Genomic DNA, 25,599 nt, shown 5'->3' with positions numbered 1-25,599 from the left:
TTTATACATGTATCAAAATATCACACTATACCCCATTAACTTATACAATTATGTGTCAATTGAAAATAATGAAAGAAAAAAAGCCAAAAACCCCACAATATATTACACACTTGAAAACTGCTGCAAGAATAGATTTTAAATATTCTCACCATAAAAAAAGTATACAAGTAATACATATGTTAATTAGCCTGCTCTAACCCATCCAGGATATATACGTACACCATGTTGTATATCATCAATATACACAATTTTTGTCAATTAAAAATATTTTTAAAAACATGCTTTTATGGGAAAAAAAAGACTGAATTAATGAAGTATGTGTCCATTTTGAAAAGTCAGAAACTAAGAAATGTGAGCACATAAAAATGAAGGCCATATTAAAGGATGTAATTCAATGAAACAGAATAAAAAGACACAATGCAGATGTCAACAATGCCACAAACTGGTTTTCTATAGAGAAAGGAAGAAAAAAAAAGCACAAATAAGCCAGGCACTGTGGCTCATGCCTGTAATCCCAGCACTTTGGAAAGCCGAGATGGGCACAATGCTTGAGCTCAGGAGTTCGAGACCAGCCACAGACAACATGATGAAACCTTATCGCTACAAAAAAATATAAAAATTAGCTGGGCATGGTGGTGCATACCTGTAGTCCCAGCTACTCAAGAGGCTAAGGTAGGAGGATCATCTGAGCCTGAGCTACAGTGAGCTATGATTGCACCACTGCCCTCCAACCTGGGCAACAGAGCAAGACTCTGTCTCAAAAAAATAAAAATTTAGGAATAAACTTGACAAGAGATATGCAAAATACATGTATTGTAAACTACAAAACCTAGGTAGGAGAAATTAAAGAATATCTAAATGAGTGACGACATATACTGTATCTATAAAATGGAAGACTCAATAAGATATTATATCTTCCAACTTGATCTATGTATTGTATATTATCCCAACCAAAATACCAGTAGGTTTTTTAAAATTGAGAATCTGATTCTAAAATTCATATGGAAGTGCAAAGGTTAAACAGCCAAAACAACTTTGGAAAAGAAGACAAGGTTGGAGTTCTTACACTACCACTGATTTTTAGACTTAATACAAAGATATAACAATCAAGATATTATGGTATTGGTGTAAAAATAGACAAATAGATCAATGGACAGAATAGACAATCCAGAAATTGACCCACACATTATCTGGCCAACTGCTTCTTCTTTGGCTGAGCTAGCTGAGGCTTTATTTTGAAAAAACAATTGAACTAGGTTTTCTCTGTTTTTAAAACTTTGTTTTAACCAGAAGGCTTTGAAAGGTATAAACTGGTTTTCAGTTGCGAGCATGAAAAAGAGGGGGTCGTCTAGGAACCACTCTAGGTTCCCTTAACGGTGGGCTGAGGTCCACAATTGGGCCTCAGGTGGGTCTCCTGTTCCCTATGCTTCCCTGCACGGTTGCCTCCCCCACAGGCTCTGGTCGGCCAGAGGAGGTAGGTAGGCTGGGAGGAGTTGCAGTGGCATTCACTGCAGGACATCAAAGGACTCAGATACTAGCTTCCCATTGTGGATCTCGATCCTCTTCACAACCACGGCCCTGAAGGAGCTGGTGCAGCTGAAGGAGGTGGAGCCCCTACCAGAGCCCAAGCTGGATTGCAAGGGGCCCTAGGTCATACTTGTGGCCAAAGCTTGTGAGGCCCCCGCAGGCCGAGCTCAGCCCCTTGAGTAGCCACTGGTGGTTTTTGTAGATACTCATGTTCTGCATCCCAGACTCCACCTGGCTCTCCTTGCCTTTCAGAAGCTTCTTGTAAGTGGAGATCTTGATGTCCATGGCCAGTTTAACATTCACCAGCTCCTGTTACTCAAGCAGCTGACAGATCATGTCTTGCTTGGCTCTCTGCAGGGTGGTTTCCATCTTGTCACTGGCATCCTTAATGGCCAGCTCCCCCTGCTACTCAGCATCTGGGATGGCAGCCTCCAAGGAAGCCCTCTGGCCTTTGAGGCCCTCATTCTCAGCCTGAAGCAAGCTGATGTTCTGGTTCATCTTAGAGATCTGTCTTCATGTGACGCAGGTCATCCTTGGCTTCCCAGGCAGCGTCTGCAGCTCCTCACACTTGATCATATTCCTAATACTCCTCGTACATGCTTTCAGTTTCAGCTCAGCTGCAGCTGGTGATCTCCTCATACTGGGCACGGACCTCGGCAAGGATGCCATTCAAATCGAGGAAGTGGCTGTTGTCCATGGACAGGACCAGGGATGTGTCCAAGAACTGGGACTACAGCTCACAGATCTCCTCTTCATACAGCTGAATGAGGAAGCTGATCTTGTCAGTCAGCTCTTCCAGGTGAGATTCCAGCTTTACCTTGTTCATGTAAGCTACATTCATATCCTTCTTGATGAGGACAAATTCATTCTCCATCTCTGTAGGCTTGGTTATTTAAACTTCACACTCTTGATAGTCCTCCACTGGTCCCTCCATGTTGCCAAGTTCTGCCTCGAGCTTCAGCTGCTCCTGGCTCAGTGTGTCCAGTTGCTGCTTTAGGTTGTTGATGTAGCTCTCAAACATGCTGTCCATGTCGCTCCAAGCTACCTTTTGTTGCTGCAAAAGGATCCACTTGGTCTCCAGTATCTTGTTCTGCTGCTCCAGGAAGGGCACCTTTTCAATGAAGGGGGCAAACTTGTTGAGGGTCTTGATCTGCAATTTCTCCTGGATGCATATAGCCTGGATGTTGGTGTGTACATCCAGCTTAAGGGGACTTGGGAGGCTCTAGGTCACTATGGCAGCCGTGATGCTCCTCCATACCAGCAGACCTGGCATAGCCTCCCCCTAGACCCATGCCAGTGTCCAGGCCACCCTGGAAGCTGCTGCTGTTGCCCATCCAGGAGAAGCTCTAGGAGTTGATGCAGACATCTGGCCCGCTCTTGTATAAGCAGCTGCCAAGGGCCTACGGACCAGAGGTGGGAGGATACCTTGTATGGTGGAGGATGGAGTACAGGCAAGCAGGCTGAACTGGACAGATTTGAGATGGAGCTGAGAAGCTATTTCTAGGTAGTAGTCAATTGCTTTTTGACAAATATATCAATACATCAAGAGAAAAAGGACACTTTTTAACTAATGGTGCTAAAACAACTAAATAGCCATATGTAAAACAATAAACCTTGACCCTTACCTCACACCAGATAGCAAATCAACTTGAAATGGATCACAGACTATCAAATGATAAAACTTCTAGAAGAAAACACAGGAGAAAATCTTTGTACCCTTGGACTTGGCAAAGATATATTAAACATGAAACGAACAGCACAAAATATAAAACAAAAAAATCTACAAATTGGACTTTGTCAAAATTTAAAATGTGTTCTCATTACAGATGGGAAAAAATATTTGCAAAACATGTACCTGACAAAGACCTTATATTCAAACTCTAAAGAACTTTTACAACTCAGTAAGACAACTCAACTAAAAAAATTGGCAAGATGTTTGAAGATACAACTTCACTAAAGAAGATATATAGCTAGCAAGTAAGCACACAAAAAGATGCTGATCAGCATTAGTCATTACGGAAACAAAAATTAACATCACATTAGATTTAAGTCTTTAATCCATCTTGAGTTGATTTTTGTATAAGGTGAGAGATGAGGATCCAGTTTCATTCTCCTACATGTAGCCAGCCAATTATCCCAGCACTATCTGTTGAATAGGGTGTCATTTCACCACTTGAAGGTTTTGTTTGCGTTGTCAAAAATCAGTTGGCTGTATGTATGTGGGTTTATTTCTGGGTTCTCTATTCTGTTCCATTGGTTTATGTACCTATTTTTACATCAGTACCATGCTGTTTTGGTGAGTACAGCCTTATAGTATAGTTCAAAATCAGGTAATGTAATGCCTCCAGATTTGTTCTTTTTGCTTTGTCTTGCTTTGGCTATGTGGGCTCTTTTTTAGTTCCATATGAATTTTAGGATTGTTTTTTCTAATTCTGTGAAGAATGATGGTGGTATTTTGATGGGAATTGCACTGAATTTCTAGATGGCTTTTGGCAGTATGGTCATTTTCACAATACTGATTCTACCCATCCATGAACATGGGATATGTTTCCATTTGTATATGTTGTCTATGTTCCAGCAGTGTTTTGTAGTTTTCCTTGCAGAGGTGTTTCACCTCCTTGGTTAGGTATATTGCTAAGTATTTTACTTTTTTTGCAGCTATTGTAACAGGGGTTGAGCTCCTGATTTCATTCTCAGCTTGGCTGCTGTTGGTGTACAGGAGAGCTACTGCACAAAACTAATTGTGTACATTAATTTTGTAACCGGAAACTTTGCTGAATTCTTTACTTTTTGTTTTTTTGAGATGGAGTTTCACTCTTTTGCCCAGGCTGGAGTGCAATGGCCATGATCTCGGCTCACGGCAACCTCTGCCTCCCAGGTTCAAGCGATTCTCCTGCCTCAGCCTCCCAAGTAGCTGGGATTACAGACATGCACCACCACACCTGGCTAATTTTGTATTTTTAGTAGAGATGGGGTTTCACCATGTTGGTCAGGCTGGTCTCAAACTCCTGACCTCAGGTGATCCGCCCACCTCAGCCTCCCAAAGTGCTGGGATTACAGGCGTGAGCCACCTCGCCTGGCCTTCTTTGCTGAATTCTTTAATCAGTTCTAGGAGCTTTCTGAAGGAGTCTTTAGAGTTTTCTAGGTAAACAATCATATCATCTGCAAACAGTGACAGTTTGACTTCCTCTTTACCAACTGGGATGCTCTTTTATTTCTTTTTTCTTTTTTGAGACAGAGTCTCACTCTGTCACCCAGGCTGGAGTGCATTGGTGAGATCTTAATCTCAGCTCACTGCAACCTTCGCCTACAGGGTTCAAGTGATTCTCATGCCTCAGCCTCCCAAGTAGCTAGGATTACAGGAGCCCGCCACCACACCCAGCTAATTTTTTTGTATTTTTAGAAGAGGTTTCCACATGTTGACCAGGCTTGTCTCAAACTCTGGACCTAAGGTGATCCACCCACCTTGGCTTCCCAAAGTGCTGGGATTATAGGTGTGAGCCATAGCAACTGGCCTAGATGCTCTTTATTTCTTTCTCTTGTCTGACTGCTCTGGCTAGTAGGACTTCCAGTACTATGTTAAAGATGAGTGGTGAGAGTGGGTATCCTTTTCTTGTTCCAGGCCAGGCTGGTAGCTCACGCCTGTAATCCCATCACTTTGGGAGGCTGGGGCAGGCAGGTCACTTGAATCCAGGAGTTCAAGACCAACCTGGGTGACATAGTGAGACCCCCATCTCTACAAAAAAAATTTTTTAAATTAGCTGGGTGTGGTGGTATGTGTCTGTGGTCCCAGCTACTTAGAAAGCTGAGGTGGAGGGACTGCCTGAGCCCAGGAGGTTGAGGCTGCAGTGAACCATGATCATGACAGGGCAAGACCCTGTCTCAAAAGATTAAAAATTTCTTTTTAAGGGCTCGGTGTGGTGGCTAATCCCTATAACCCTAGCACTTTGGGAAGCCAAGGTGGAAGAATGGCTTGAAGCCAGAGTTTAAGATCAGCCTGGGCAATATAATGAGATTCTGTCTCTATTGAAAAAAAAAAAAAATCAGCCAGGCATGGTGGTGAGTACCTACAGTCCCTATAGCTCCTTGGGAAGCTGAGGTAGGAGGATTGGTTGAGCTCAGGAGTTTGAGGCTACAGTGAGTCATAAACATGCCACTGCACTCCAGCCTGGGTGACAGAGTGAGACCCCATCTCAGGAAAAAAAAATTTTTCAATAAATTTTTAAGTTTTATTGTTTATGTCATTAAAACAAATATATGTTAATGTAGCAACATCCGAAAGTTAAAGCTACTTATAATTTTACAGAAATCACTATTGACATTTTTGCATATTCTTCCAGATTTTTTCTAAGCATATGTATTTATAAGCAGATATTCATTCACAAAATGAATTATTACTACACATGCAAGTGACTGTTCTATGTGCTGGAGATACAAGGATGATCAAGACGCTTAAAATCTCTACGTATAAAATTTATATTCTGTGTGTTTTATAACTATATCTGAATTTTTAATATCAGGTTTATTTCATGATATCACAGAGGAACTGAACATTTTAAGTGAACTCATGTTTGCTAATTAACACAATTATGGAAAATGCAAAAGAAACTGACCTGAATATAGAGATTTAATTTAATACAAAGCTGTCTGATGGCAAGGTAATAGAAATTTCTTCAATTTACTGAGGTGTTTACATAGATCTAAAATTTTCTGGAATTAAAGAACTTTGGGCCAGGTGCAGTGGCTCACCCCTGTAATCTCAGCCAGCACTTTGGCAGGCCAAGGCAGGGAGATCACAAGGTCAGGAGGTCGGGACCATCCTGGCTAACATGGTGAAACCCTGTCTCTACCAAAAATACAAAAAATGAGCCAGGCATGGTGGCACGCACTTGCAGTCCCAGCTACCTGGGAGGCTGAGGCGGGAGAATTGCTTGAACCCGGGAGGCGGAGGTTGCAGTGAACCGAGATTGTGCCACTGAACTCCAGCCTGGGCGACAGAGTGAGACTCCGTCTCAAAAAATATAATAATAATACTAAGATTTTATGTTTTTAAGAGTTGATTATCCTGATTTTTAAAATTCATTTAGGCCGGGCGCGGTGGCTCACGCTTGTAATCCCAGCACTTTGGGAGGCCGAGGTGGGCGGATCATGAGGTCAGGAGATCGAGACCACGGTGAAACCCCGTCTCTGCTAAAAATACAAAACAAAATTAGCCAGGCGTGGTGGCGGGCGCCTGTAGTCCCAGCTACTCGGAGAGGCTGAGGCAGGAGAATGGCGTGAACCTGGGAGGCGGAGCTTGCAGTGAGCTGAGATTGCGCCACTGCACTCCAGCTTGGGTGACAGAGCGAGACTCCGTCTCAAAAAATAAAATAAAATAAAATAATAAAATAAAATAAAATTCATTTAACTATTATTTATTGACTGACTTCCAATGTGCACTATACAGAAATACAAAAGAACTCTATTAAAACAGGAAACTTTTTACAAAGTTAGATTCAACTGCAAATAAGGTCCTATTGAGGGGCTTATTAAAAATCTATTAGGAATATAACTTTTTAAAAATTTATCTTTTTCTTGCTTTTTTCCTATTAGGAATACAATTTACTATTCTAAAGTAAATTGTCAAGAATACGATTTAAATACAGTTTAATTTTCTTTTTCTTTCTTTCCCTTTTTTTTTTGAGACGGAGTTTCACTCTTGTTGCCCAGGCTGGAGTGCAATGGTGTGATCTTGGCTCACTGCACCCTCCACCTCCCAGGTTCAAGGAATTCTCCTGCCTCAGCCTCCTGAGTAGCTGGGATTACAGGCAGGTGCCACCACGCCCAGTTAATTTTGTATTTTTAGTAGAGACGGAGCTTCTCCATGTTGGTCAGGATGGTCCTGAACTCCCAACCTCAGGTGATCCGCCTGCCTTGACCTCCCATAGTGCTGAGATTACGGGTGTGAGCCACCACACTCGGCCTTTTTTTTTTTTTGAGACAGAGTTTCGCTCTGCTGCCCAGGCTGGAGTACAGTGGCACGATCTTGGCTCGCTTCAACTTTCGCCTCCCAGGTTCAAGTGATTCTCGTGCCTCGGCCATCTGAGTAGGTGGGATTACAGGCATGCACCACCATGCCTAGCTAATTTTTTAATTTTTAGTAGAGAAGGGGTTTCGCCATGTTGGCCAGGCTGGCCTTGAATTCCTAGCCTCAAGTGATCTGCTCACCTTAGCCTCCCAAAGTGCTGGGATTACAGGCATGAGCCACTGCACCTGGCTTAATTTTTAAAGTAATCTGAATATTCACTGTCTAAACATGATGACATCGAGATTAAAAAAATTTCTTAATATTTCTGAGAGCTCTTTGACTTTTAAAATATAAGCACTATTATGATAGATCAATTAAGATTATGAATTTAGGCCGGGCACGGTGGCTTACGCCTGTAATCCCAGCACTTTGGGAGGCCAAGGTGGGCAGATCACGAGGTCAGGAGATCAAGACCATCATGGCTAACACGGTGAAACCCAGTCTCTACTAAAAATACAAAAAAAACTTAGCCGGGCGTGGTGGCGGGCACCTGTAGTCCCAGCTACTCAGGAGGCTGAGGCCGGAGAATAGCATGAACCCAGGAGGCGGAGCTTGCAGTGAGCTGCGAGTGAGCCACTGCACTCCAGCCTGGGCGACAGAGCAAGACCCCGTCTCAAAAAAAAAAAAAAAGATTATGAATTTAATTGTCATATTTATAAAATAAAATGTATTGAATCTCAACTATCCTAAATATTAGCTAGAATTATCAACAATCACTCTACTATTCTGTGATATAGGACCTATTATTATCATCATTTTATAGAAAAAGATGATGAGGTTCATTGCTCAAAATCACAAGGTTATCATTTATTGAGCATTTACCATAGTAAGGTACTATGCTAAAAGTGTTTTACCTATATCATTTAACCCTTTCAACAACACTGTGATTCAGTTACCTGTTCCAATTTACATATAGATAAGCGGATAAGTAACTTTCCCAAGATTACAAATACGCTGACTGGTTGAGCAAGAACTCAAACCTACACGTGTTTATTTCAAAGCCCGTACTCTATTATTACAATAGGAACTTTTTCAAGGCAATAAACAAGGCTCTCTTCTGCCTTCATTAGTCAAAAAATCCATAGATTTAAATCTTTTTCTGGATAGGTTAACAAATTAAAGATGTTAAAAGAAATTATTTGTTCCTTTTTGTTTTCAACTTTTGCTGGTTGAAATTTAATTAGAAGCAGTACCCTAACATACAAAAAACTCTATCTCCGACACCACCCAAAAGCTAGAGCTCTAACTACGCAGGCATTGTAGCCACTGAAAAAACATTAGGTAGAACAGATTGAGAAGTGGAGTTTAGGAAGAAGTTGTAAAAAGTGTCAATAGCTTAGGGGTAAGAATTCCAAATATTCCCAGTTTCCTGACAGGTACTCTGATCCCACTGCAAGTTACCTTTACTAGTCTAATTTTTTTTTTTTACTTTATTTACTTTTGCTCACTCACTCTGAAATTTCATCAGTAAAATTTTCATTGACGTTAATAAGCCCTTTTTCTTAAAAAGAAAAAAACTTTGGAGAGAACATCAGCCATTAACAAATTGGTATAAATTTATGTAAGGATAGGTTTCTTTCTTTAAAACGAGTTAAAAAGAGCTACCCTGAGGGAGTGAAAAGTTTTACTTGGAGGTGAGAAAACAAGTACAGGTGAGCCTCAAAGAACTTAGAGGGATTCAGCAGGCCTGCACAGAATGCTGCAGTGAAGACTGAGGGAAGTATGACTGCCTTAGGTAAGTACACTAGTTAAGGGGTGGGGAGTATGTTGACAGAGGAAGACTGCCAAACACAAACCACCTATGCAGAATTTTGCCCATATTGGGATTTTGCCAATGGAATAAAAATAACTATATTTTCTACTGCCTTCCGGAAATGAAAATCTATGGGTTAAAGACTTTTTGTGGTTACATTGAGAAAATATTAAAGTAGTTTCTATACGGAAAAGTGGGTTTTAATATGACGATTGACCTAACCCATTGTTGAAATGAAGATTAAAAGTACATTTTTAAGTTACAGACACACTTTAAAAAAAAATTTGGATGCAGTGAAAAGTATTACCTCTTTCTTCCTCCTTTCTTCCATCAATTTGCTTTATCTTCTTTAATCCTGACAACTGCAGAGTGACTTAAAATAGCTGATTTTCCCAACTATCCTGAATGTCAGTACATGCTATAAATTTTTATCCCTAGCTGACAATTAACTCCGTCAAAGTAAAGTTTTTTTGTTTGTTTTTGTTTTGTTTTGTTTTGAGACGGAGTCTTGCTCTATCACCCAGGCTGGAGTGCAGTGGTGTGATGTCGGCTCACTGCAAGCTCCACTTCCTGGGTTCATGCCATTCTTCTGCCTCAGCCTCCAGAGTAGCTGGGACTACAGGTGCCCGCCACCATGCCCAGCTAATTTTTTTTGTATTTTAGTAGAGACGGGGTTTCACCATGTTAGCCAGGATGGTCTCGATCTCCTGACTTCGTGATCCGCCCGCCTCGGCCTCCCACCGCGCCTGGCCCTGTCAAAGTAAAGTTTATAAGAATGCAGTTATTAGGCCGGGCGCGGTGGCTCACGCTTGTAATCCCAGCATTTTGGGAGGCCGAGGCGGGCAGATCACGAGGTCAGGAGATCGAGACCACAGTGAAACCCCGTCTCTACTAAAAATACGAAAAATTAGCCGGGCGTGGTGGCGGGCGCCTGTAGTCCCAGCTACTCAGAGAGGCTGAGGCAGGAGAATGGCGTGAACCCGGGAGGTGGAGCTTGCAGTGAGCTGAGATCGCGCCACTGCACTCCAGCCTGGGTGACAGAGCGAGACTCCGTCTCAAAAAAAAAAAAAAAAAGAAGAACACAGTTATTAATATTAAATAACTAAGTATAAAATGGTTTTTCCAACTGATGAACATAAATAGAACAAAGCACCTATATACAAAGGGTAATTTGACTTTTTAAACATGTAATAGACAATAGTTAACTTTTTAAAATAAAGTTGTTACTTTCAATTAGTTTAAAAAAATTACCTTCAGATAGTGGCTCAGGTTTAAATTCCAGGCCTCAAGCATTCTACTACCCCCAGAAATGTCCTTTCTTGTCCACTGAAGTTCTTCCTTTTGGGGGCACTAAATCATGATAGCTGTAGCTTCATTTATGTGAAAGCTTTAATTGGGTCTTCACAGCAGCATTTTCTCTGTAATGAGAAGGTATTTAATGTATATTTTATTTTCCTACACATAAAGATAATTATTACATTTTGTTATGCAGGTTTTATTTTAAAATAACTATTATCAGCCTGGTGTGGTAAAACCATCAACTGACTCATTTAAGAGAACTAAAGACAAGGACTGACTTTACAGGTAACTGCATGTATCTTGGGACAAGTGACAATCTCTCTGTGCCTGTTTCCTTGTCTAAAATCAGGTATTTGGAATATTTAAATTCTCACATTTTATAACTATCACTAAAACAAAGATCTCTAGCAAATTACATTTTTCATCAATGAAAATACTTACTATTAGGGCATCTTATGGAGCCACAAGAAGCTTGAAAATAAAAGCTCTTCTCCCCATGCCCTACCTCCCAAACCCTAGAATTGACAGGCTTATTTCTTAAGCAAGCGTATTACAATTAGATAAAGAGAGCAGAAAGAAAAAAGAAAATATTAAATATGGAGCCTAAACAGTTAATGATTGGATTTCAGAAAACACACTAAAGCATTACATTTTGCCAGCAAATTGCTTTCTAGAATGTTTTGTTATCACATTTAAAAAGTGGATTTTATTTTATATCAAAAGTAAAGATTGGAAAGCATCTGTAAAATTAGTAGCTCAGCGTATTTATTTTGGGAAGAAAGGGCTTTTTATTGTTTTTATACAGTGAATGTATGGCCGAGGGGTAGAGACGATTCAGGTTGTTGCCATGTCTCTTTCAAGGACAATACTAGGGCCATTGCTGTTATGATCTTATTCAACAGCAATTCTATCAGTTCAAAATTTTGGAGGTAATTTCTTATGTGTAATATTTTAAAAAATGGTCTTAACATCCAATCATGTTATTGAGTATCCTTCACAGACTTCTGTGTATTAAAATATTATTGTTACAACCAATAATCTGAGAATAAATCCCTAAATAGGATAATTAAAGAGAAAGCAGCTTGAAGTTGAGTTTCTTTCAATTCCAGATACCTTGGTTAATGTCCTAAGATGTAAAAGATCTGTAAATCTATTCATTATCAGTGCCAGATCTTATTAACTACATTAAAAAATATTGCTCAGCGGGATGCTGGTGGCTCACACCTGTAATCTCAGCACTTTGGGAGGCCAAGGTGGGCAGATCACGAAGTTAAGAGATTGAGACCATCCTGGCCAACATGGTGAAACCCCATCTCTACTAAAAATACAAAAAAATTAGCTAGGTGTGGTGGTGCGCACCTGTAGTCCTAGCTACTCAGGAGGTTGAGGTAGGAGAATCGCTTGAACCTGGGAGGCACAGGTTGCAGGGAGCCAAGACTGCGCCATGGCACTACAGCCTGGTGACACAGCGAGACTCTGTCTCAAAAATAAATAAATGAATAAAATATTGCTCAAAAGTACTTTAGAAAATAAAATTTACCACATCTTTTAGAGGTAGATAAATGACATAACATTCCTTTTATAATATGTACAAAATTAGTATGAATCAGTGGTGTCAAAAATGAAATCAAGACTAATTCACAAATATTTTAATAGGATAATTTATTTTTTAAGAATCAGTTTTTAAAGTTATGTTAAACATCGAACTTTTAAATGTATGCAAATATATATAAACAATAACCTATATTAATTTTTAAATTTTCTGCTGGATGCAGTGGCTCATGCCTGTAATCCCAGCGCTTTGGGAGGCTAAAGTGGGCGGATCTTGAGGTCAGGAGTTGGGAGGCCAGCCTGGCCAACATAGTGAAACCCCGCCTCTACTTAAAAAAAAAAAAAACAAAAAACAGGCCAGGTGCAGTGGCTCATGCCTGTAATCCCAGCACTTTGGGAGGCCAAGCAGACAGATCACAAGGTCAGGAGATCGAGACCATCCTGGCCAACATGATAAAACCCTGTGTCTACTAAAAATACAAAAATTAGCTAGGCGTGGTGGCGTGTGCCTGTAATCCCAGCTACTCGGGAGGCTGAGGCAGGAGAATCACTTGAACCAGGGAGTTGGAGGTTGCAGTGAGCCAAGATTGCACCACTGCACTCCAGCCTGGTGACACAGCCAGACTCCATCTCAAAACAAAACAAAACAAAATACAAAAATCAGCTGGGAGTGGTGGCAGGAGCCTGTAATTGCAGCTACTGGGGAGGCTGAAGCACGGATCACTTGAACCTGGAAGGCAGAGGTTGCAGTAAGATGAGATCATGCCACCGCATTCCAGCCTGGGCAACAGAGCAAGACTCCATCTCAGCCGGTACAGTGGCTCACGCCTGTAATCCCAGCACTTTGGAAGGCCGAGGTGGGAAGATCACAAGGTCAGGGGATCGAGACCATCCCGGCCAACATGGTGAAACCCTGTCTCTACTAAAATACAAAAAAATTAGCCAGGGATGGTGGCAGGCACCTGTAGTCCTAGCTACTCGGGAAGCTGAGGCAGGAGAATCGCTTCAACCTGGGAGGTAGAAGTTGCAGTGAGCTGAGATAGCGCCACTGCACTCCAGCCTGGTGACAGAGGGAGACTCTGAAAAAAAACGAAAAACCAAAAACAAAACAACAACAAACAACAACAACAACAACAACAAACCCTCCAACTCAAAAAAAATAAAAATAAAAAAAGCACTTTTTAATTTTCAGGGAAAAAAAATCTAAGGCTGATGTTCACAATGTCAATTTTATTTGTGGTTTGTTCTCCCTATAAGCTTCCCTGTAATCCATTTCTAGCCATTTTTTACTCTGCACAAACAAACTTTTTACCTCTTTGCTCTTTGATTTTTTTTTTTTTTTTTTTTGAGATGGAGTTTCACTCTTTTCGCCCAGGCTGGAGTGAAGTCGCGAGATCTTGGCTCACTGCAAACTCCACCTCCCAGGTTCAAGCAATTCTCCTGCCTCAGCCTCCTGAGTAGCTCGGATTATAGGCACCCGCCACCATGCCTGGCTAATTTTTGTATTTTTAGCAGAGACGGGGTTTCACCATGTTGGCCAGGCTGGTCTCGAACTCCTGACCTCAGGTGATCCGCCCGCCTTGGCCTCCCAAAATGCTGGGATTAGGCTGCTCTTTGAGAGCTTTACAAATTTATTTAATCCTTACAATGACTCTGAGGTAGATCTTTTTGTCTCTGTTTGTAGATAAGAAAACTGGAACTGTCAAGAAACTTGCTTAAGATCACAGAGTGCATTAGGTTCGGATTCATACTCAAATTGGAAAAAAAGAAAAACACAAAAAACAATTAGGACTCCAAAGCCCTAATGCATAGACTTTGTATCCTATCACACTGTGGCATTATATATATAAAACAAGAAACTTTATAATAAAGAGAAATGTATTTTCCAAACTGTGGTTCTCCAGATAACAATGTGTCTCCATGAGGACCATATAGTAAATACATCCCATAAAAAATGATTACCAACCAAAAGCTTGCAATTAATGTTCCAACTAAAGAAAAAGACTCAAAGTAAAAGCATCAGCTATCCTAGGTACTGCTTGGAGGCAACACCAAACATGACACATAAATCATTGTTGAAAAAACCGTAAAACATAATGCTGGGTATTTAGTTATGCTGAATGCTAAAACTAATCTTTCCTTAACCAAAGGTCTCCGTCAAAAGAAAAGTGTATTTTAGTCAAGTCAGGATTTCTGTTTTGCAAACTGAAAGTCTTATATTATTAAGCATATATTCAGGTTATTTATTTTCCTGATCATAATTTTCAATTCAAATTAAGATCAAACTCTATTGACTCTGTCAGGTACTGTATATTCTCATTTTGATAAATTTCAAATTAATGATAAAAATGTATTAACCTGCTGATCAATTATACATTTTATAAATATATTTTAACCAATGACATATTATCAAGTACAGATTCAATGGCAAGATTTCATTAAGAAAGTGTTTCAAGCTTCAGGTGCCCATGACTTATTTAATGTGTAAATCCTCACCACTACAATAACCACATGGTTAAACGACCACCACTTCCATTAGCAAGCCCAAGCCTAATAAGTGATCTCCTGGGACTTCAGAACAGAGGTTTTCTAATTTTATTCCTCCACTCAATGTGGCTATTCTCCCTTATCTGTTCACACTGGCAAAGCTTCTAGTTAAACTGGAATTGGTAACTATTTGATCATAATTAACATATACTGCTTCCGATGCCGCAGTTAATTCTTACAGTTGATAAAAGTGTGGCACAAGAAGGTTAATCAAGTAGCAAAGGCAGGATATGAACCCAGGAATTCTGGTTCCAGGGCCCGGATTCCGAGCTACCAAGGTAAGTAAACTGAAAAGAGTCCTACTTTTATTGTCATTGCTCTCTAATAAAAATTATTTTTTTCTTCCAGTTGTTTAAATCTCATCTCATTCTCTATTTAAATATTAGGCGTTCATTTAAATATTAGGCGTCTACCTTACAGTAGGACATCTTTAAACAAGGTAAAAAAGGAAAGCTTTAGTTGTCTTCACCTGCACACATACCGCTCTGCCCATAAATTGTGCAATCCAGTTCTGCCTGATTCTAAACTGCTTGTCTCTTGAAGCGAATGCCTTAAAAACTGACATTGGGATCAGGATAGTTATCTCCATCTATCCTCCCTCAGAAAAACAACTATATTAGAGTAATTCTTGAGAACATTGAGAACAATATACAGGCCTTTGGGTAACTTCAAGACAAAAAGGGCAAAAAGTCGGGGAGAAGGTGTGGGAGGATGATTTTCCCCTTCTAAACGTAAGGTATAAAAGGGCTCAGAAAGCGGAAAAAAAAACCCTAAAAAGCAAGGTGCGGGACGGCGTGAGGGACCACACATTGGGCGCTCCGCCCAAGGGGTCCGGCTCCTTCTCCGCAGCGATGGCGCGTCCTTGGGCTCAACAACCCTCCTCAAGACACCTAACCTCCTCCTTCTCCAGCCTGCCCCTCTGGGGACTGCGAGCCCCGTCTCGGGCCGGGGGTCGGAAGCCCTGCCATGTAGGACCCCGAAAAGGCCCCCAAGCTTGGCGCGGAGGGCGCCGCCAGTGACCGGCTGCGGCTGGGGGCGGGGGCCGGCAGTTGCTCGGAGCTCCGGTGGGTCAGGAGGTGACGGGAGGAGGAGGAGGCAGGAGGAAGAAAGGGGGGTTGGGAAGTAGCGTCCGGTAGGTCCGCGCAGACAGCGCTGCCAGACTTCTGACTCCCCCAGTCCTGCCGCCGCCGACAGCCCCACAAGCCGGCATGGGAAGTCCGCCGGAGCAGAGGGGAGAAAATTCAAAACGAGTCTACTCAACCTCGTCTTGGCTCCGAGGCCCCGCCATGGAGACCAGCATAATGCGCAGGCGCGCCCCACCGGGAGCGCGCAGCGCAGTCCCACGAGAGTAGGACCACTATCGGCCACCGTCGACCGTTTCCTCTTTCATCCGTTCTTTTTTTCGTATTTCCGCCTCTCGCCTCTGTAAAACCCGCAGTTAGAGGCGAGACTTAGGAAAAACCTCTGCCGAGTGAGAATCTGGTTGGGAATATGTATGAGAAAAAAAAACTGGCAAGGCGTTAGTCAAGCAAAGCTGAAGACAGAGGAAATTTGATATCTGGCTGGAGTCTAAAGGATTTAATGCAAATAAGATATTCTGAGGGCAGCGTGGCAAAAAAAGACTACAATTCCCGGTGGTCACAGCGTTTGAGAAGCGATGCTTTCTGAGACTTGTAGTAACTAGGAGCTGTGTTTGAACTATCCAGGCTCAGGACAGCCTCTTGAAAAAAAATTTTATTAATAAAGCAGATTTTAATGGGATCTTTTTCCTAATCGATTACGGGCCCACACGTATGGGAAGAATTCTAACAATGATTAAAGGGACATGCTACCTTTAAGACTATGCTTTTCTAATCGATGACTCCTAAATCTAGGAGTAGGTAGTCGATGTTTGTGGTCTGGGAGTCTGTAGAGAGGCAACCGCGTGCTTTCTGCGGAGGAGACCGGGGGACAGAAAGCAGAGTCCAGGCTTAGACTGCAGCTCCTCGCTTACCTGTGCAGTCTAATTTTGAGCTGCCTCTTTGTAGTCCTAAAAGGCAGGAGCTCCGTGTTGTGGGTCTGCTAACCCGTACGTTTCCGTGGGCAAGTCGTGTGTACTCCTCGCCATGGCTCAGCTCCAAACACGCTTCTACACTGATAACAAGAAGTAAGTAAGTGTTCCACCATTCGCTCCCTTCCCCAGGTTCCTTTCCGACCACCCCTTTGGTATGACCTTGTGGATCCCTGGTTGTTTCTACTGTCACCCCCACCCTTTTTTCTGAGATTACCTCCCTTCTAACCAGTTTCGTAGGTTCTATATAATTTGAATTGTGATTGTGAAGGAGGCTGAAGGGCTTCAGGTTTGCTTTCTGAATGAAACATTTTATATGTGTAATTTAACAATGAACAGTGGGCCTTGTTATAGGGTGTCTGCTAGTGGTGGTTCACAGTTTTTGAAAACACGTTTTTGAAAGTGGAAAAAAACAGTTTTTGAAAATGGAAAAACATATTTACCATTTATATATATCTATATAGATATATAAACATTTTAACCAATGGTCTCAAGGTTAGCACTCATTCGAAAACTAATTATATGCTGCCTTGTGGTATATATTGCATTGTTAGTTTTCTTTGTGTTTGCCTGGTCTCTTCCAACTATATTGGAAGTCTCTTGAGGGCAGGGACTATATATTAGGCTTCTTGGATTAGCTGAGTCAACGAAAAATGTCAAATTTTTCAGTGAAAATGATAATAAATATTTGTTGTGTTAATAAACTAAAGTTAGCCATAAACTAGGAAACTCCCACCTGAGTTATACCTGTGGTTTTGTTTGTAGCTTTATGAGGAGAGCTAGTAAATCATCTTCTCTCCCCTTGTGTTGTTGCTGAAAGTATACATAAATCGCATTATCAATGCACCTGAGTATACATACTTACATACATAGCCTTAATACTTCTCTAGGAATGTGGTGATGCATTAACATAACCACTGTGTTTTTTAATTGAAAGTAGGTTTTTTTGTTTTTCTTAAAATAAAATTTTTTGAAATATGTGGGGCTTTTGTTTGTTTGTTTGTTTTGGTTTTTTTGGAGACAGAGTCTCACTCTGTTGCCCAGGCTGGACTGCAGTGGTGGGATCTTGGCTCACTGCAATCTCTGTCTCCCGGGCTCAAACAATCTTCCCGCCTCAGCCTCCAGAGTAGCTGGAATTACAGGCATGTGCCACCAAGCCTGGCTAATTTTTGTATTTTTAGTAGAGACAGGAATTTGCCTTGGTGGCCATGCTGGTCTCGAACTCCTGGCCTCAAGTGATCCGCCCACCTCGGTCTCCCAAAGTCCTGGAATTACAGGCATGACCCACTGCGTCCAGCCTTGAGATAATTATTGATTCACATGAAATTGTAAGAGATAATAGGCCACTGTGTTTTAACCCCTGAAATGAATGGATATATGTCATATGTGTGTGTTTGAATTTAGGCCCTCCAAAAGGTAAAAAAAAAAAGTAGAAATTAAAATTCTTTGCCGAGTGCTGTGGCTCATGTCTGTAATCCCAGCAGTTTGGGAGGCTGAGGAATGCAAATCGCTTATCTCAGGAGTTAGAGACCAGCCTAAGCAACATGATGAAACCCCGTCTCTACCAAAAATACAAAAAATTTGCCAGCATGGTGGTGCCCACCTGTGGTCCCAGCTACTTGGGAGGCTGAGGTGGGAGGATCGCTTGAGCCTGAGAGGCAGAGGTTGCAGTGAGCCAGGATCAATGCAACTGCACTCCAGCCTGGGGAACATAGTGAGACTCTATTTCAAATAAATAAATAAATAAATAAAAATCTTGCTTTTTCTTTTTGCTTAATATTTTGGTCAGTAAAATGGAGGCAGAGGGGCTAATATAATTGTCACACACACACACAAGAATATACATATATGTGAATTATATACATAAATATATAGCTATAGCCTTATTGCTGAAAGTGTGGTTTGAGGATCATCAGCACCATATCTGCAAAGTTGTGCAACCATCACCACAGCCAATTTTAGAACATTTTTCATCATCCTTGAGCTGTTTATTAAATAATACCCCCAGCCCTAGGCAACCACTGATCTACTTTCTATCTCTGTAACTTTATCTCCATTTTGAATAAATGGAATTATATAATGTGATCTTTTGTGACTGGCTTCTTTCACTTACTATGATTTTTAAAAAATGGTTTCATTATGTCATAGTATATATTAGCACTTCATTCCTTTTTATGGCCAAATAATAGGCCATTGAATGGATGTACCATATTTTTCCATTCATCAGCTGGTGGGCATTTAGGTTGTTTATACCTTTTAGCTATTATGAATAGTTGTTATGTGAACACTCATGTACAAGTTTTTGTGTGGATGTATGTTTTCATTTCTCTTGCATATATACTTAGAAGTGGAGTTTTTGGGTCAGATGTAATTCCATGTTTGAGTTTTTGAGGAACTGCCAGAGTGTTTTCCAAAGCAACTGCACCATTTTACGTTACTGCCAGCAACAATCAGGGTTCCAATTGCTCCATATTTTCACTGACACTTGTTATTAGCTGTCTTTTTACTTATAGCACCCTAGTGGATGTGAAATTATATTTCATTGTGTTTGATTAGCATTTCCCAGACGACTAATGATGAGCATTTGCATGTCCCTATTGGGCCATTTTAAAGTTTGTGTTGTCTTTTTATTATTGAGTTATAAGTGTTCTTAATATAGTCTAGATACAAGTTCCTTATCAGATACATGATTTGCAAATATTTTCTCACAGTCTCTCTTAGAAGAGTCTCCTAATCTGCCTCCTGTCATGTGTTCCTCTATTTCAGTGCCCATTGTGCAGCCAGAAAGATCTAACTAAATAAAATCTGATGATATTTCTAATTTGCACTGCTGTGATAGTTCTTCATTACCCACAAAAAAGAAGTAAAAATGATTTCACGTGATATATAAAGCACTCCATGTGTATCTCTTTAGCCTTTGGTCACTTTAGAGCAAAGTCAGATTTTCTGGAAGTGGCAGGTTGGGCAGTTTAACAACTCCTAGCTATTGTTTTGATGTTCTCCCTGCTTTCATGCATACTGCTTCTTCCAGCCTACCCTTCCCTCACCTGGCAAAAACTCACTTCTCTTTTGAGACAGGGTCTCGCTGTGTCACCCAGGCTGGAGTGCAGTGCACTGGTGTAATCTCAGCTCACTGCAGCCTCGACCTCCTGGGCTCAGGCAGTCCTCCCACCTCAGCCTCCCAAGTACCTGGGACTACAGGCACATGCCACCATGCCTGGCTAATCACTTTTCTAAATGTAGCTTAACAGTCATCTTTTTTGTGGATCGTTTCTGGCCCTGCTCCCCTGCCTTCCTCTTCTGTGGTTAAAATGACCTATGGTGTCTTTGTTCTCTTTTTACATGTCACCTAATGGCATTGTTCTTATGTAACGTCATTCTATTTGATTACCAGACTTCAACCTCATCTTAGAACAGAGACCATGTTTTAATTCATTTTTGTTTACAACATGTAGCAAAATGTCTGGCGTTTATTTACCCAATAAATGTATGTTGAATTCGTAAAAGCATATTTGTTCAAATATCTGTAGACTTGATCTTGACATATCATTTCCTTTTTATAGATATGCCGTAGATGATGTTCCCTTCTCAATCCCTGCTGCCTCTGAAATTGCTGACCTTAGTAACATCATCAATAAACTACTAAAGGACAAAAATGGTGGGTATATATGCTTAGGAGAGGGCACAATGCCCCTAATTATTCTAAAATGCATTAAATTTTTAGTTCCTTTTTTGGCCTTATGATACTGTATGAATTTTGTAGTGGTAAAATTTGTATGTTATGAAGTACAGGTTCTTCTACTGGATGATACTGTAAATACTGCTTTGAGAGAAAAGTTTTCAGAAAAAAATTTCTGTTTAACCTGTTTTTAAGGCAATGTGGAAATATGGTGGTTGTAGTTAAGGAATAAAGATTTTGGTATAGTTGTAATATAGAGGTAATCGAGATACTGATTGTTCTACGGAGGGCTGAGTTATGTAGGCATAAAACAAGCGTTTTAGTGCTTAGGCCCCACTTACTAGTGAAGCACAAAGCAAAATGACAATATCAGTATTTGAGTGTTTAGTGTAATATCAAAATGCCAGTATGAATACCAGTATTTTATTTTTTGTGTCCAGAATTCATAAAAAAAGGGTATAACAAAACATGCAAGAATATAAAACATTTAAAAGATACAAATATTAAATATATACTATTGTACTAATATGTTATTTGCCCATTAAATTAATATGAACAATGTATGTAAAAATATCAATGAAATAAGATTGGCCATGAGTTAATAATTGTTGAAGTTTGTAATCCCAGCACTTTGGGAGGCCGAGCCGGGTGGATCACGAGGTCAGCAGTTTGAGACCAGCCTGACCAACATGGTGAAACCCCGTCTCTACTAAAAATACAAAAATCAGCCAGGCGTGGTGGCACATGCCTGTAATCTCAGCTGCTAAGGAGGCTGAGGCAGGAGAATTGCTTGAAAACCCGGGAGGTGGAGGCTGCAGTGAGCCAAGATTGCACCATTGCACTCCAGCCTAGGTGATGGAGGGAGTCTCAAAAAACAAAATTGTTGAAGTTTGGTGATAGGTGTAAGAGGCTCCTTATATTATTTTCTGTATCTCATTGTAGTTTTGGTTGATATTTCTGAACTTTTCCATGTGTATGAAATTTTCTATAATAAAATATTTTTTAAAAAGTAAAGAAACATTACATAAAATAGAGAAAATTTAAACATGAAACATTAAGTGATTCTCCTGCCTCAGCCTCCAGAGTAGCTGGGATTACAGGTGCCCGCTACCATGCCTGGCTAATTTTTTGTATTTTTAGTAGAAACGGGGTTTCACCATTTGGTGAGGCTGGTCTCGAACTCCTGACCTCAGGTGATCCACCCTCCTGGGCCTCCCAAAGTGCTGGGATTACATGTGTGAGCCACCATGCCCAGCCAGAGGCAAGTGTATTTTTATGCAGATGTTTCCAATGCTGCAGAGCTCTTCTGACTCTATCCTAGTTGGAGGAATGGGGAGGTAAGAGTTATAAACTAATGTGTAGTATTTTCCCCATCTTCGTCTTCAAATAATCACATAATTTTTTTGTGAAATTTGGGATGATGTTTTTGAGCAACTTTATTGCCTTGGGATGGGGGAGGAGGGGACAGGGTCTGCAATCTTTTTATTGCTAGCAAGTATTCAATATTCAAGGATATTTACATAGCATTTCCTGTTGATCCTTGTTTTTGTTTTCATCATGGATATATAGAGATTCTGATGCATAGTTACCTTTATAAATTTCAAAACTGTTATATAGTCTATTTGTTGAAAAAGTCTTTGAACTAGAATAAGAAATATTCTTTTTAATTTTTGTAGGTACATGGTAGGTGTATCTATGGGGTACATTAGATATTTTGATATAGGCATATAAGGTGTAATAATCACATCAGGGTAAAGGAGGTATCCATCACCTCAAGCATTTATCCTTTGCGTTACAAACAATCCAATTATACTCTTTGTTGTTTTTAAATGTATAATTAAATTATTGACTATAGTCACCCAGTTGTGCTATCAAATACAAGATCTTATTTATTCTTTCAATTCTTTTGTACCCATTAACCATCCATTTCCACTTGCCTCTCACTTCCCCCACTACCCTTCTCAGCGTCTGGTAACTCTCCTTCTACTCTGTATCTCCATGAGTCCAGTTGTTTCAATTTTTAGCTCCCACAAATAAGTGAGAATATGCAAAGTTTGTTTTCTGTGCCTGGCTTATTTCACTGAACATAGTGACCTCCAATTCTACCCATGTTGTTGCAAATGACAGGATCTCGTTCTTTTTTATGGCTGAATAGTACTCCATTGTGTAGAAGTACTGATTTACTGATTTCTTTACTTTTAAGTATATACCAAGCAGTGCTATTGCTGGATCATATGGTAGCTCTATTTTTAGTTTTTTGAGGAATCTCCAAACTGTTCTCCATAGTGGTTGTACTAATTGACATCCCCACCAAGGTTTATGAGGGGTCCCTTTTCTCCATATCCTCATCAGCATTTGTTATTGCCTGACTTTTAGATAAAAGCCATTTTGGCCTGGCACGGTGGCTCACGCCTATAATCCCAGCACTTTGGGAGGCCAAGGTGGGTGGATCACGAAGTCAAGAATTCGAGACCAGCCTGGGCAAAATAGTAAACCCTATCTCTACTAAAAATACAAAAACTAGCCAGGCATGGTGGCAGGTGCCTGTAAACCCAGCTACTCAGGAGGCTGAGGCAGGAGAATTGCTTGAACCTGGGAGTCGGAGGTTGTAGTGAGCCGAGCTCGCGCCACTGCACTCCAACCTGGGTGACAGAGCAGGACTCCGTCTTGTGGGGGTGGGAAAAAAAAAGCCATTTTATCTGGGGTGAAATGATACCTGATTGTAGTTTGATTTGTATTTCACTGATGATCAATGATGGTGAGCACCCTTTCATTTGCCTGTTTGCCATTTGAATGTTTTCTTTTGAGAAATGTATGTTCAAACCTTTTGCCCAATTTTTAATCAGATTATTAAATTTTTACCTACAGAGCTTTTTGAGCTCCTTATATATTCTGGTTATTAGTCCCTTGTCAGATGTGTAGTTGGCAAATAATTACTCCCATTCTGTGCATTGTCTCTTCACTTTGTTAATTGTTTCCTTTGCTGTGCTTTTTAACCTGATGGGATCGCATTTGTCTTTCTGCTTTGATTGCCTGTGCTTGTGTGGTATTAATGAAGAAATTTTTGCCCAGACCACTGCCCTGGGGAGTTTCCCCAATATTTTCTTGTATTAGTTTCATAGTTTGAGGTCTTAGAAATATTTAAGTCTTTAATCCCTTTTGTTTTGACTTTTGTATGTGGCAAGAGATAGGGGTCTAGTTTCATTTTTTTGTGCATATGGATACCCAGTTTTTCCAGCACCATTATTGAAGAGACTGTCTGTTTCCCAGTGTAGGTTTGACTTCACTGTAGATGTATGGATTTGTTTTGGCTTCTCTATTCTGTTCCATTGGTGTATGTGTCTGTTTTTATGCTAGTACCACGCTGTTTTGGTTACTATAGCTCTGTAGTATAATTTGAGTCAGGGAATGTGATTCCTCCAGGTTTGTTCTTTTTGCTTAAGATAGCTTTGGCTATTCTGGGTCTTTTGTGGTTGCATGTAAATTTTAGGATTTTTTTTTTTTTCTGTGAAGAATGTCATTGGTATTTTGATAAGGATTGCATTGAATCTGTAGGTTGCTTTGGGTACTATGAGCATTTTAACAATATTAAATTCTTCCAATCCATGATCCTGGAATATCTTTCCTTTTTTGTGTGTCCTTTGCAATTTCTTTTTTTCTTTTTCTTTTCTTTTTTTTTTTTTTTTTTTTTTTTTTTTTTTTGAGACAGAGTTTCACTCTTGTTGCCCAGATTGGAATGCAATCGCGTAATCTCAGCTCATCGCAACCTCCACCTCCCAGTTTCAAGCGATTCTACTGCCTCAGCCTCCTGAGTAGCTGGGATTACAGGTGCCTGCCACCACGCTCAGCTAATTTTTGTATTTTTCCTAGAGCCTTGGTTTCATCATGTTGGCCAGGCTGGTCGAGAACTCCTGACCTCAGGTGATCCACCTGTCTCAGCCCCCCAAAGTTCTGGGATTACAGGCATGAGCCACTGCACCCAGCCCTCTTCAATGTCTTTCATCATTGTTTTATAGTTTTTGTTGTAGAGATCTTTCACTTCTTTGGTTAATTCCTAGGTATTTTATTTGTGGCTACTGTAAGTAGAAATACTTTCTTGATTTCTTTTTCTAATTGTTTGCTGTTAGCATATAGAAACGCTACTGATTTTTGTATCATGCAACTTTACTGAATTTATCAGTCCTAATTGGTTTTTGGTAAAATAAAGATTATACCAAATATAACATTATATCATTGATTTTTCCAAATATAAGATCAAATCATCTGCAAACAAGGATAATGTGACTTCTTCCTCTCCAATTTGGATGCCTTCCTCCCTCCCTCCCTCCCTCCCTCTCTCCCTCCCTTCCTTCCTTCCTTCCTTCCATCTGATTGCTCTAGCTAGGACTTCCATTGCTGTGTTGAATAACAGTGGTAAAAGTGGGCATCCTTATCATGTTCCAGATGTTAGAGGAAAGGCTTTCAGTTTTTTCCCCATTTAGTATGGGGGTCTATTGTATATGACTTTTATTACGGTGAAGTATGTTTTTCTATACTCAGTTTTTTGAGGGCTTTTATCATGAAAGGATGTTGAATTTTATCAAATGCTTTTTCAGCATCAATTGAAATGATCATATGCTTTTTGTCCATTCTGTTGATATTATGTATGTATTAGGGTTCTTTAGAGGGACAGGACTAATAGAATAGATGTATATTTGAAAGGGAGGTTTTTTGTTTTTTTTGAGACGGAGTCTTGTTCTGTCGCCCAGGCTGCAGTGCAGTGGCACGATCTCGGCTCACTGCAACCTCCACCTCCCGGGTTCAAGGAGTTCTCCTGCTTCAGCCTCCTGAGTAGCTGGGATTACAGGCGCGTGCCACCAAACCCGGCTGGCTAATTTCTGTATTTTTAGTAGAGACAGGGTTTCACCATGCTGGTCAGGCTGTTCTTGAACTCTTGGCCTCCCAAAGTACTGGGATTACAGATGTGAGCCACTGTGCCCAGCCAAGAGGGAGTTTATTAAGGAGTATTGACTCACACAATCACAAGGTGAAGTCCCACAATAGGCTGTCTGCAAGCTGAGGAGCAAGGAAGCCAGTCCAAGTCCCAAAACCTCAAAGGTAGGGAAGCCGGCAGTACAGCCTTCAGT

The 25,599-nt window shown here is 40.7% G+C and overlaps 2 protein-coding genes and 1 pseudogene across 16 annotated transcripts in view; 1 reads left to right on the top strand and 2 right to left on the bottom strand.

Moving 5' to 3' along the window:
* CARF (calcium responsive transcription factor) overlaps positions 1 to 16,116 on the bottom strand; it is a 79,819-nt gene extending 63,703 nt beyond the window's left edge. For 5 of the 14 annotated variants that reach the window (XR_004027798.1, XR_004027795.1, XR_004027797.1 and 2 more), the window contains exons 1-2: positions 16,006 to 16,116; positions 10,599 to 10,765 (exon numbers count right to left, since the gene is read on the bottom strand). The gene's annotated coding sequence lies outside the window, so the exon portion shown is untranslated. Of the gene's footprint in view, positions 1 to 3,152; positions 3,212 to 10,598; positions 10,766 to 15,213 lie in introns of all 14 variants that reach the window. The other 9 variants (XR_004027799.1, XR_004027805.1, XR_004027800.1 and 6 more) reach the window with 8 other exon arrangements.
* On the bottom strand, positions 1,506 to 2,353 carry LOC115832294 (annotated as a pseudogene).
* Positions 16,104 to 25,599, top strand: part of WDR12 (WD repeat domain 12) — a 35,234-nt gene continuing 25,738 nt past the window's right edge. The window contains exons 1-2 of one of the 2 annotated variants that reach the window (XM_030802742.1): positions 16,104 to 16,890; positions 20,358 to 20,452. In XM_030802742.1, coding sequence (XP_030658602.1) covers positions 16,850 to 16,890; positions 20,358 to 20,452 — 136 coding nt within the window. In that variant the 5' untranslated portion in view covers positions 16,104 to 16,849. Of the gene's footprint in view, positions 16,895 to 20,357; positions 20,453 to 25,599 lie in introns of both variants that reach the window. The other variant, XM_030802744.1, reaches the window with a different exon arrangement.

This window comes from Nomascus leucogenys, chromosome 22a, assembly GCF_006542625.1.
Source record: "Nomascus leucogenys isolate Asia chromosome 22a, Asia_NLE_v1, whole genome shotgun sequence".
In the NCBI taxonomy this organism is placed as follows: Eukaryota; Metazoa; Chordata; class Mammalia; order Primates; family Hylobatidae; genus Nomascus; species Nomascus leucogenys.
The sequence above is the reverse complement of the archived record's forward strand: the minus strand, read 5'-3'. Positions and strand labels throughout refer to the sequence as shown.